The sequence below is a fragment of the Stegastes partitus genome, unplaced genomic scaffold (genome assembly GCF_000690725.1).
Source record: "Stegastes partitus isolate 25-593 unplaced genomic scaffold, Stegastes_partitus-1.0.2 Scaffold241, whole genome shotgun sequence".
Taxonomy (NCBI): Eukaryota; Metazoa; Chordata; class Actinopteri; family Pomacentridae; genus Stegastes; species Stegastes partitus.
This window is the reverse complement of record NW_007577972.1, coordinates 200,190-213,130: the sequence shown is the minus strand read 5'-3', so window position 1 is coordinate 213,130 and position 12,941 is coordinate 200,190. Positions and strand designations below refer to the sequence as shown.

The 12,941-nt window shown below is 37.7% G+C and overlaps 2 protein-coding genes across 2 annotated transcripts; both read right to left on the bottom strand.

Annotated features, from left to right (window-relative positions):
• Positions 1–93: 93 nt before the first annotated feature.
• Positions 94–6,587, bottom strand: mmp20a (matrix metallopeptidase 20a (enamelysin)). The gene is made up of 10 exons (XM_008281669.1): positions 6,255–6,587; positions 5,256–5,497; positions 4,940–5,088; positions 4,732–4,857; positions 3,536–3,697; positions 3,325–3,436; positions 3,103–3,245; positions 2,727–2,883; positions 1,204–1,307; positions 94–790 (listed from the first exon to the last, which is right to left on the bottom strand). The coding sequence occupies exons 1-10, from the start codon at positions 6,372–6,374 to the stop codon at positions 690–692; spliced, it is 1,416 nt and encodes a 471-aa protein (XP_008279891.1). The 5' UTR covers positions 6,375–6,587; the 3' UTR covers positions 94–689.
• Positions 6,588–6,972: 385 nt separating this feature from the next.
• mmp20b (matrix metallopeptidase 20b (enamelysin)) lies at positions 6,973–12,732 on the bottom strand. The gene is made up of 10 exons (XM_008281670.1): positions 12,598–12,732; positions 11,731–11,969; positions 10,899–11,047; positions 10,480–10,605; positions 10,234–10,392; positions 9,980–10,142; positions 8,998–9,131; positions 8,238–8,394; positions 7,579–7,682; positions 6,973–7,073 (listed from the first exon to the last, which is right to left on the bottom strand). The coding sequence occupies exons 1-10, from the start codon at positions 12,730–12,732 to the stop codon at positions 6,973–6,975; spliced, it is 1,467 nt and encodes a 488-aa protein (XP_008279892.1).
• Between the last annotated feature and the right edge of the window lie 209 nt (positions 12,733–12,941).

The following is a 12,941-nucleotide window of genomic DNA, read 5'->3' as shown; positions in this document are numbered from 1 at the left end:
TAATAATAATAATAATAATAATGTCCTTCCCCACTCTACTCCCTACCTTTCCTGTCCCTCTTCACTAACCACTGGAATAAAGGCATTAAAATGTAATAATAATAATAATACATTTTATTTAGAAAGCGCTTTTCCGAACACTCAAAGACACTGCACAGTGAATAAAAACAACAAAAAGTAAAAACAACCGCAAAAAGCATTGAGTGCATTTAAAAGCAATCATATATTAAAAGCATTTTTGTAGAGGTGAGTTTTGGTGAGTGATTTGAAGGTGGACAGGTTCGGGCAGTTACGGATGTTTGGTGGTATGGAGTTCCAGAGGGTGGCGGCAGTGACAGAGAAAGCTCTGTCACCCCAGGTTAACATACAGTTAAACATACAATTAAATTAGTACGCTAAAACTTAAAGCACGGGAGTACAAAAGTATAATGAAGTTGACAATATTTTTTTAAAAATTATACACTTTGCATTAGACTTTCACATTAGTAGTACAGTATATCCATGCACATTAGTGGTCTAAGTAACATTGTGTTCCGAAGGGACATGAGAGATACAATTTGCATACAGTTACACATACGTCCCAAAATCTGAACTTTAACACTTAAAAGTTATCTCAGTTTAACAACTACACAAACAACCTTCTCAGGGTTTGCTTTAATTATTAAAAAAACAAAAGATGCACACTCAACTCAACATCCCAGCCAAGAATTTCCTGAAATCACTTTCACCACCCGCTTCAGTCTGAAGTCATACTGGTAGGATTTTGTCCCACTGAGGAGGAAGATGCTACCTGTAAACAGAGAAGCATACAAAGATGTTTTTAAAATTTCAAATAAAAGACTTTTGTTCCACTTGTAATTCACATGCAAAGTGTTTAAATGTCAGATGTATGTCTGTGTGTTCATACAGTATAATGGCTGTTTGTGTTGTTTCAAAATACACGAAGTGCAATGTGAACAACAAAGTTTAGCTTGTGTAAATCTTTAACTTGTATAACGCATTGTTCTAAAACAGGGGCAAATGGTGTTTTCAGTATAAAAGTGTGTCCGGTGCGGTAAACTCCACCCGTCTGCCACCTAAACATGGTAAAAACAAGAAATTACAACTTCTATTTCAGTTGGATTCTATTTGTATCTTGCAGCTCAGGTCCACAGTATACAAAGTTCATGAGTTCATAAAGTGCGTTTCCCTTGTGTTTTTTACCATTTAACTTAAATGCAGCATCGACTCTTCTTGGGATTCCAGGCCAGTCAGTTTGGATAAGTCTGGGGAAGCCAGGATCCATCTGTCTCTTCTGCTCATCATACCTGTAGTTATATCATTCAAATAAATACATTTTTAGTGGCTTTTTTTTCGTGTGTATATATATCAGTGTGTTTTCTGCAGTGCAAAATTAATTCTGTGTTTTTGTTTATTTGTCCATACTAGAATTCTGTGGTGGAGGTGGAATTTAATTCCTTTACTTAAGAAAGTACAATTTAAAAATACTGTGTAACAGGATGAAAAATCCTACTTAAACTAAAGTTCATAAGTATCAAGAGCACTGATTTATTATAATTTATGTCATTGTGTCCTCACCTCAGTGTCTCAGCAGCATGTTACTGTTGTAGCTGCTGCAGGTGGAGTTTGTTTGAACTGCTTTATGTATAGTATTATATACAAGGACACCAATTAAATCTAAGGGGTTGTGAATTGAATAAAGGAAGAGGTAGGAAGAAAAATTGACGTACCAATACAAAAATCTGTTGTTGTTTTTTTTATAATCTTTGATTTTTGGTGAGATACTGGATGATTTGAACATTTATTGAAATGAAAACAAATACATTAGGTGAGAGGTTTAGAGAGAAAATCCCTATTTGGTGTGGCTGTTGGCAACTCATGGACATCTGAAGTTGTTTAATCTTTAACAATATGTTGTATTTTTAAAACTGATTGTATTAAAATATTAATCTGTAAGTAACTGAAACTGTCAGTGCAGAAAGTACAATGTTTCTCTCTGAAATTTAGTAAAGTGGAAGCATGAAGTAGCATAAAAGAGAAAATTAAAGTAACTACATCAGAATTGTACTTAAATACAGTACACAAGTAAATGTGCTTAGTTACTCTCCACCACAGCTAGAAGTGTTTTGCTGTGTTGGGTTCGACGGTGTTTGCTGATGCTATTCAGATATAGTGTAAATGTCTAATCTAATATTGAAACAGTCCTTTAATCTGTCCTTGAATGGGAATAACAGTTACAGTGTAGTTAATTATTTTTGATGATTCATTGACAACTTAAATCCTTTTTTAAGAAAGAAAAAGTTTACTGGCTCCAGTTTGTGAAATGTGGGACGTTGCTGCTTCTTTTGGCTTACTTTACAGTGAACTGATCATCTTTAAGATTTGAAATATTAGACAAAACAATTTTGAAGATGATAACTTTAGATTTGGAAATTGCTATTTTCTGACATTTTATTGAGCAGCTATTCTAGCAATAGAGAAAGTGACTGGTATGTTAAGCAATAATGCTAATAATGATTTATTCTGGCCTTAAATTAGTTAGTTTCATGTGGTATTGAAACTGGATAAAGCGGTAATAAACAGCTCAGTGGGTGGCTGACTTCAACAGCTTAGCACTGAATTTTACTGGGTAGGTTTTCCTGTTGTCATCTTTTATAATGTAAAAATACAAGACTAAAACAGAGAATTATATTAAGTATGAGGCAACTGGCACTTTACAAAGTTACCTGTAATAGAACTCTCCGATGAAGAACATAGTCTTCATATATTCACTGACGTGCACAGCAGCATCGACCTGCCTGACTCTGGAGGAGAAGCCATACTCGTGGATGGAACCAGCACGACTTTTCATCTTAAGCTGTTGAACCACCCAGTACTTATGACCTGGAAAAACACAGCCATGTCACTGCATTTCGGGACACTATGAAAAACAGCAACATACCACAAGCACTGCCAAACGCAATGAGCCTCTTGCATGAGCAGTGACACTTAAGTTGCGCAAGGCTATAATTTGGGTGCAACATTGTGTTCTCCTACTGGAAATCCAGCCTTGTCATGCTGACAAGGACTAAGTGATGCTTTGCAGACTGCCCATTACTCTACCAGTGAATATGTACACCACGCCTTTGGCTGGGATGTCATAAGCAGCATCAACGTGAGAACTGATGCTGGGTAAATATGTGCTGCTGTGGCCCTCTGTCAGGCGATTCCAATAAGTCGTCCTTGTTGTTCTCATCCACATGTACCTGGATAAAAATAACAAGAATCAGCTGCAGTTCAAAAATATTTAAGCTGTTTTGCAGTCAAATTGTAAGCACACATTACCTGTTTTTAAAGAAAATAATCTCATTGTCAAACATTGTTGCTGCATCAAAAGAAAAGTTGGGGTCACATTTTTTTAGAGAGGATTGGGATTCCACTTTTTTGCCAGGTTTGCCTGAAAAATCACAACATATTGCATACAATGTGTAAAAGTTTCTGACAATTTTAGTTCCATATTCATCAAATCATTTTACATGTGCAAATTATTCCTTACCATAGAGTGTTTGGATCCCCAGCACATCATCTGCAGATAGAGAGTACTGTGTGCGACTTTGATGTCTGTAGTTGGGGTACATGATAGCAGAGGGGTCTCTAGAATGAGTTAAACCTAATGAGTGACCGAGCTCATGAGCTGCAACAGCAAACAGGCTGTAACCTGAAATACAAGAGAAAAAACACATTTTATTTGAGTTTAAGTCAGCACAGAATGACACTGAAAGCTGCTGCTGCTGCTATTCGGAAAAATTAATGTCCTACAAGAACCAAAAATGGTACTTTGTAGCGGTGCCATAGAGGAATTCTGGTTTAGTTTCCCAAAAAGCTTTTAGCAACAGGTTTTTAAAGAGCCATTTCTGCAAACAGTTCTTTAAAGAACCCCCAAAGGAGCCTTAAAGAACCTTTTAGAAAAAAACAGTTCCTTTCAACCAGGTTTCCACAAAATGGTGTCCCAGTTCAGCCACACTGCCTTCTAAATTACATTTTGAGGGAAATGTATTTTCTGACAGATTCCATTCATTTGCAACATATCATAAATACATTTCTTATCAACATATCTTTGCCATGTATTTTATTGCTGTACTTTCTGTCCTCATCAGCCAACCAATCACATATTAGATGGGATGGGACTTGTTACCCTGGTAACCCAGAAAATGGAGAAGAAGTCTCAAACGTGTAGTAAAAGAGGTGTATTATAACCCAAATTATGACATTTTTCCCAATACTAAACAAGTAATTTTGGTGCCTAACTTTAAAAAAAGAAGGAAAACAAACCTTTTAAGAACCATTGTTTCTGTGAGAGTGTCTATGGGTTTGAAAGTGTCATTTTTACTTCTGGCCACAGCTTTATCAGTGGACAGCATACCAGGTGCTCATCATCAGCTACCAAGAGCCAATACCTGCTAAGACATTTCTTTTTGGGGTGTGGTCTGAGGTTTTAACCCAGAAAGAGCCACATAAAGCTGTCCGGACACTGTGGATTTATAGAAATTATTTACATTTTGTTTAGGTATTTAATGTGCAAGAAAATATTAACTCAAATGATTGAAAACACAATGAATTTATGAAAAAAATTAAGAACATAGATTGCACTGTTTTGCAGTAGCTTTTAAATTCTTGGCTGAGGTTGTCCTTTATTTATTTGTTTATTAATTTATTTTTTACAGAATTACAGACATGTTTTGACTGTCGGACCTTGCCTCCCTGCAGTCCACGTTTCATCCTCATCAAAATGCACATCTCCACCCAACCCCTCTCCTGGTTGAAAGGCATGAGCCAAAACACCCCGAGGTCCATCAAAGGGAAAGAAGTCTCCATGAGCTATGGCAGAAAGACAATGAATGAATCTCTACTGTTGATAAACCATAGTAGACAAGATAAGACACTCCTCAGACAGATTTACTTCCGCGTGCGAAGGAGAAGACTATATCAGCTTTGCCATGGTTGACTTTGATGAACTTCAGTGGAACTGCATCGCTCCACATCTTCAGAGCAAAACGAAAGGACTTTTCCACATCCTCTCTCTTCATGTCTGGAGTATATTTGGAAGTTCTGCAGTCCAGTGACAAAAATAGACACATAAACATGAGGCATCAGAAGCAACAAGTTCTCTGCTGCTACAACTACTTTAACACATCCTCTGTTGGCAAAAAACTATCTCCAGAAACAAAAAAAATCTTTTTAAAATATTGCATAGTGAGTGTAAACTGTGATCTCACGTGTATGTGATGGTGTGCTTTTTCCATTTAGGTTTATTGGGGTAAAAGCTGAAGTTGTCCACGTCTGGAACACCACACCTCGGCTCCTTCATCACATCCAGGGTGAGAGAGTCCAGGTTACCTGTTTCTCTCAGACCAAAGAAGTTTTGCATTTCTTTGATTTTCTCCTTCACTGCTGGTGCAGACCTGATCCTTCTTGCTTGAGCTCTGACGTTCAGACCATAGAACTTCTTCAGGTAGCCCTGTTAATATGAGGAGTGCAGTTCTGGAGACTTAGGACAAGATGACTGAACTGCATCTCCAACTAGCTTTTTCATAATGTTTACTTTAATATGTTACAGTATTAGAATATAAGGTGGTATGTGTTAAATGTAGGGTTCAAAACTAATGTTTTTAGAATGCTTTTGTGATATAAGACAGACTTTCTTCATTATTTTAAACAAATAATTCCCCTAAATTGCATCCACTAAATTATGGTGCCATCAGAAATTGCCGTCATTTCTCAGTTCCCTCCTGCTCCTGCTCATTAAAACTCAGTATATCAGTTGCAATGAGACAGAAGATAAGTTATAAAATGATTGTTTCTACAGTACATATTTTCTATCTGCCAATTGGATAATTAAGTCACAGTTTCATTTAAAAGACTTCATGTGTTCTATTTCTAGCTTTTGGTGAATATAGATTCCTCAGACGGTTATTGTGGAAAAATTATAGATGTACACTTCAATACCAAGCATTTATAAAGCTAAAACAATAGTTGATTGGATTTGACTGAGCTGAATATATGATGTAAACCTTATTACTTGTAACATAGGTAAGAAAACATTGTAGATATAATTTAAGTTAACAAAATACACACAATTATATCATTTTAACTAGAATCTGTACAACAGACATGGATTGTAATTTGTATAATCACCAACATTTCTAATGGGATACTTGATTTGAATTTATATGGTTTTTATCTAAACTTTACAAGATTTTTATCCGCCCACAAACCTCAGCCAGCTCCATGTCCTCACGCTTCAACGGCTGGTCCTCATCAATGGGTAGAGTCCACGAGATTTCCACAAACAACAGAGAGCCCAAAACGGGTATCCACATCCACAACAACTCCATGTTTTAAATGCTCATTTCCACCAGGCTTCACATTTTTTATATGGGAGTATTCTTGAGGTTGTTGGGCAATCACATGGCAAAGAAGTGCTCAGTCCTGTTTGTTACAGCTGGGTCTATCTTCCCCAATTTTATGGAGGTTTTGTGGTTAAAACCTCCCAATGAAATGTCTACATATGTCTGGGCTTTTTGTCTGTAATGCTGACAGACGTCTCTGTGCAGTGTGCTTCATAGCACAGAAAGAATAAGTGTTTGGGGTTTTTTTTTCTTCTTCTTCTCAGGCAAGTTAAAACTTGTCAGCATTTGTGAGGCAACCTAATTTATGCTCAACCTCATCTGTATTTCACTCTACACCAGATTTGTAAAATTTCAGTTAGACAAACCACAGAGGATGATTAACAAAGAAACACAGGGAACATACAAATACCATTAACACACATCATCAGCTTTTAATTTGTAATTCTTTATTTTGATAAGATATGACTACTGATAAATAAAACTCAACTCAAAACAGAGAAGTACAGTGTGTTTCACTTTGTGTTGTTTAATTTAATCAAGGTTTTCAGGTAGATTCCTTGTTGCATGGATTTCATCCAGTATTTCAACAGCCAAGCCAGGAATTTGCTGTCTCAACTCCAACAACATATTTCTGTGTGTAGTCGTATTTGTAGACTTGTGGTCCGACAAAGAAGTAGATGAAACCTAAGGTAAAAAAAAAAAAAGAAAGAAAAAGAAAAGAACAAACTTCAAGAAACAAACAAAATGATTCACATAGTTCACCTTTTTGTGTTGTCTTGAATCATTTTTACTCTTTCTTGATGATGATGATGATGATGATGATGATGATGATGATTGCAATTATGAGTATCTTTCTGAAATTACAGTATACTATACGGAGTACTTTAAGTGGTAAATTATACAGTTTAAATCATAGAGGGGAACCACATGTTTCTTAATAACTCCACTCCACACCGTTGATGTTGCATGTAGATTAGCATTCCTGTGCAACTATAACAATGCAACTTGCAGAAGCCTGTCAAGCTGCAGACAGAAGTACTACATCCTAAATCAAGACAAGACTATCACTCAGTTTGGGCACTGTATATATATGTAGATATATTATGTGGTTTAAACATTTTCAGTTTCAAGACAGATTTGAGTGAAAATAAACTGTGAACAAGCTGCACAGATGGTCACATTTGCTCACCCTCTTTATGAATAGCTGCGTTTAATGTGGTATTGACTCCGGGAAATCCCTCGCTGATGTACTTTGGGTAACCGAAATCCATCACCTTTCGGTTTTCATTGTAACTGAAAATGACACAATGCTGTTTGTCAGAAGTTATGACTCACGATCATCTCTTTATTGTCCAATGCTTACACAAAACATTTTTCAGTTGCAAGTTGATGATCATCAAACCTCCGAGGCCAAATTAAGCCCTTTGCTCTCCATGTGAGGTCCAAATGAAAGAGGAAATCCTGTAGTCACATCTGACTCAACTTTTTTAATGTCCGTATCTACACGTGCTTTGTGATTTGGCTGTGCTGTGCCTTTATACTTTCAATTAACAAAGCACAATTCTTAAACAGTACCTTATTTAAGCTAAAATAAGAGAGAAGGTGTATAATTTGATCCAATTTAATCTGTAGTGCTCACATACAAGCATTCATTACATCTCTACTTCCCCGTGCTCATAAATGAAAAAAGTATTGCCCTGGGCAAAATATTCTAATCTGTAATGCCGCTGGTTTAAATAACTTTAAGTAAGATGCCTTGATGTGTGAACGTGCATGCAAAGCAAAGTGCAGTAGGGACGATGTTTAACTGAATGTGATTGGATGCATGTTGTTTATTTGTTGTCTTACCTCCAGTAAATGTCATGCATAAAGAAGAGGGTGCGTCCTGTTTTTGCTATGTGCACTGCTGCATCCACATCTTGAACCCAGGCTGGAAATCCAAAGTGACTGAGTGCTCTGGGCTTTCCCTTCACCAGAGAGCCTTTCACTGTCCAGAACATGGATTCTTTCAAAGGAAAAACATCCTTACAAATATGGATTTCTTTTTACATGAAATACAAAATATTTTACTTGTTAGCTAGCACATTGAATATGTTGGAAAATTCATGATTTCATCAGCTACTTGATGGTTGAATTTATTTGTGTTTTTAAATTACAGGGCAGCTACTAACATCAAAATAGATGCTTCTATTTTTTGAGGATTATTAATTGTCTAACTGTGCAGAGGGCTGCAAGGTGAAGCACCAGTGCCTCACAGCAAGAAGGTCACCGGTTCACGTCCCAGTGAGGACACTCGGGATCTTTCTGCGTGGCTTTTACATGTTCTCCCCATGCAGCATCGGTTCTCTCTGGGTTCTCCGGCTTCCTCCCACAAGGTCCAAAGACATGTTGAGGTTAACTGGTGATTCTAAATTGTCCATAGGTGTGAATGTGAGTGTGCTTGGTTGTCAGTCTCTAAGTGTGGCCCTGCAATAGACTGGCAACCCGTCCATGGTGCCCCCTGCCTTCGCCCTAAGTCAGTTGGGATAGGCTCCAGCCCCCCCATGACCCTAGTGAGGATTAAGTGGTGTATAGATGATGGATGATTGCTGCAGCACTAAATAGTTACCATGAATAAGGTAAGCGGTGGATCTGCGAGGTACCCAGAAGGCAGCGCTGATGCTGGTTTCAACCTTAGGCATAAAGTTGGAGATGGGACCTTCTTTGATACCATATTGTGCATTATGCTTGATCCAGAGATATCTAGTGGGAGAAAATATTGTCAGTTAAGTAAAATAAAAACATAAAATTCTATAAAAACACATTTTTTTTTCAATGACTAATGTATGTTGCATGTAACAGCATTTCTGAATGTACTTGGGGCAGCATTACATGGCACATTTTTCATTTTCCAAAGAGGACATTTTCCTATCCCCTATGAAATCTGATGCATCTCTGCCATAAGTTCTACTTTTACAAAGGAGCATCACATTTAGAGGGGGTGCTGATATTTCACCCTCCCCATGTAAATGGTGGAAGTGGACAAAATATTTGCAACACTTGCAGTTCAGTAATGCAGTTCAGTGCACCACTACTACCCAGTATGACTATAATGTTCAATCAATACCTTTTTGACAACAAAACCTGAAAATTTAGAAGCTTTGTAAAACTAGACTTTGTGTATGGGATTGCATTATAGTTGAAAACAAATGTTTAGGCTCAACAAAACAAATAAACACAATGGTTTGCATCAGTCTTTTTGAGTTATGTCAACATCTAATGAAATTTTGTTCAACCAGCAAATTATATTGACTTGGGGTAGCTTGAATTTTTAAAAACCAATTACTAATGTCAAGTTGGGGTAGTTACCAGCAATAACACAATGACATCAACAAAACTCATCAAAACAATGTTTGTAGCTTAAAAGGTTTATCTAAATCAATAATTGTTGTTTTTTTTGTCTTTTTTTGCAACAATGCATTATATTAAGTGGTGGCAAAAGGTACCCTGAATTATTTTTAATTGTGTAGATTTTTCAGGTTTAAAATTGAGTGGCCGGAGGGTGTATATTCATGTAAATCAAAGCAAAAAAATGTTATCAATCAACATGCCTGTCTCTGAAAAAGAAGGTGGCATCTCCAAGAGTAGACACTGCGTCAAAGGTCATGTCTGGAGCACATTTGTCCTGCATGTGTCGGGGGAACAGTGAGCCGGACAGCCAGGGGTTAAACTGAGAGCCCCTGAAAGTGTAATTTGGATGACTTCTGACAGGACCTAACACACATCAATACAGGGTTATTAATCACTTAAGTGGGACATAACATCAAGAGTAAAAAATATAATTATAATTTTCAAAACGGTTTACTGTAAAGTGCGTTGATATTAGCTACATCTTCTCTGGATAACAGGTTGGCAGGATGTAAGGACGTGTAGGTTGGGTACATCAGTGATCCTGGGTTTCTGGAATGCTTAAGGCCCAAAGCATGGCCAAACTCATGAGCTGCTACCACAAACAGATTAAAACCTGCGATAGCACAAAGTAAAGTGCATTTAGATAGATGCCTTATGTAGTTTTTAATGCAACATCATTCAATGTGATTTAATTTGGCACCTGTTTCTCCCGCCGTCCAGCGTTCATCGTCATCAAAGTGCGTGTCCCCTCCGACACCTAACCCTGGACCGAAAGCATGAGCCAGTGTGCCTCTGGGTCCATCAAATGGATACAAATCACCATGATCTACATAATGCAGTGCAGACCAAACATGAAAGAAACCACAGAGAAAACCATTTTCTTTCATGCCAAAGGGAAATTACAGGCCTCTGTTCACCTCATCTAAATGAGTCTGGCAAGTACAGGAGTCAGATGATGACACTACTCTGGTTAGCAGTTAAATCACTACTGAAGTTCAACATGTGTAGACCCATGCACAGTTTATTTTACATAATATAGTAACATATCTACTCATTTTCTTTCTGTCATCTTCAATTTCTGACCTGTACTGTACTGAACCAAACAAAACAAAAACCCACCGTGAGTAACAAATTCCACAATGATGTCAGCGCTGCGGGTGTGTGACCTGACAAACGTCAGACCGCTGGCTCTGGCCCAAACGCTGAATGCTGACTCAATCAAAGAGTCCACAGTCCTGCGAGGCAAATCTCTGGTGTACCTGCCAATGCTGCAACAGCAACAACTACATGTTAGCTGCTAAATATTCATACACAGTATTGTTCTGAATAAATAGGAACCTAATAAAAGGATTCATGTCACAACATCATACCAGCTTTTGTACTTTTTCAAGAATAGTAGCAACCACAAGCCCATAGTTACCAAAACATGTACCATTTTTGCAACCCTATGAAAAATAACTCCTATATTTGAAAACAATAACAATAGCCGCCTGTCTTAGTTTTCTCCTTAATTATATATTTGTTCTGCATGTAATCCAGCCTCAGGCATGCCTCAAACAGAACTTGCATCAAAATGGATCAGGACGTCTCAGACAGTGTTACATAAGTTCAAGCATGTATGGTCAACTTGGCACTGGGACAAGCCCATAATAACTCTCAGAGGCAGGAGTCCCAAACCCATAATGTTAGCCATAATGATTTGTGACAGTTGCTGTTCCTTATGTCTGCCAAAGGTTTTATTGCCTGCTGGCTTAAAAATGTTTCTCACGTATTGGCAGGGTTTGCATATTAGGAACAACCAGGCTGATTTATTTATATTTTTTGCAAGTTCATTTAAGGTTAAACAGTACTTCATAATTTCATTTATATACAGGTTTTAACCTTACCCCACTTTAAACATAAAAACACTGACCGTAGCTTGAACATCATTCTTTGTGACCACAGTCAATACCTGTAGGTGATGACATTCTTATTCCACCGTGTCCCCTGGATGTGACTGTACTCCTCCACATCTGGAACACCACATCGAGGGTTCCCCATGACCTCCAGGGTATCAGAGTCTAAGACACCAGTTGCATTGAGCCCAAAGAAAATCTGCATGTCTTTCACCTTGGAGATAAAGGAGGGCCCGCTCCGTTTAATGCGCCCTGAAGGATCTTTTTGCAGGTTGTAGTACTGCTGAAGATAGTCCTATCAGTAGAAGTAAGAGTCACATCAGAAAGCATTTCACACTAAACAGTCAGGCAAATCAGTCATTCTTCTCTAACACATTTAATGCAAAAGTTTATTCCTGCATCACAGCATGCATTTAAATGATGCACAACTTTAAAACTTTACATATAAGTTGTGGGGAACTCAAAACTTATACTTAAAGGTCCAAAAGCACTGCTTTTGGATGTTTAGACTTAAAGCATCATCAGTTAAATTCTGCAACAAAAATCTATTCATAGCAATAAACCAAATGAAAACTTAGCAAGCAACATGCTCCAAAGAAAAACAACAATAAAAGATGGATGAAAGAAAACTGGCATGAGAAAAGACACAATAAAGAAAGAATCTACTAAAATATTTAATATAACAACAAAGACTCAGAGGGCAGTGCATCTACTTACCTCCGCCCCCCACCCACACAAACACAAATGTAATAAAAACGCTATCTCAACATACATGCAGGCAGAAATGTATCCTTGCAAGGTAGTTAACCTCACTACTAGAGATACCTTTAAATTAGCACCATTTTGCATTGAAAAATAGAATTAAGTCACATGCAGTCCACTCACAAACATTTGTAATGCAGCTCGTCCAATTATGCACTTACTGTGGCCAGCTTCAAGTCAACCTGTGGTTCTGGTGAAGGAGTGCTCTCTTCCTCCGGAATAAATGTGGGTGCCGTAAAACATGGACCGGGCATAAGCAAGACCAGGACACAGAAAGAGAGCAGCATGACATGCATTTTACAGACTTAACACTACATGTAGTGTCGTGGCCTAGTTTAAACACATGGAGATGGAAGTTCTGGTTAATGAGAAAGTCTTTTAAATGGTTATTGTGACTCATACCACTTGCAAATCCAAGGGAAGCCTCAGACAGTACTATGGAATTAGGGAGGGGTTTCCAGAGAGCCAAGGACAGCCAAAAAAAAAAAAAAAAAACACGATAGAA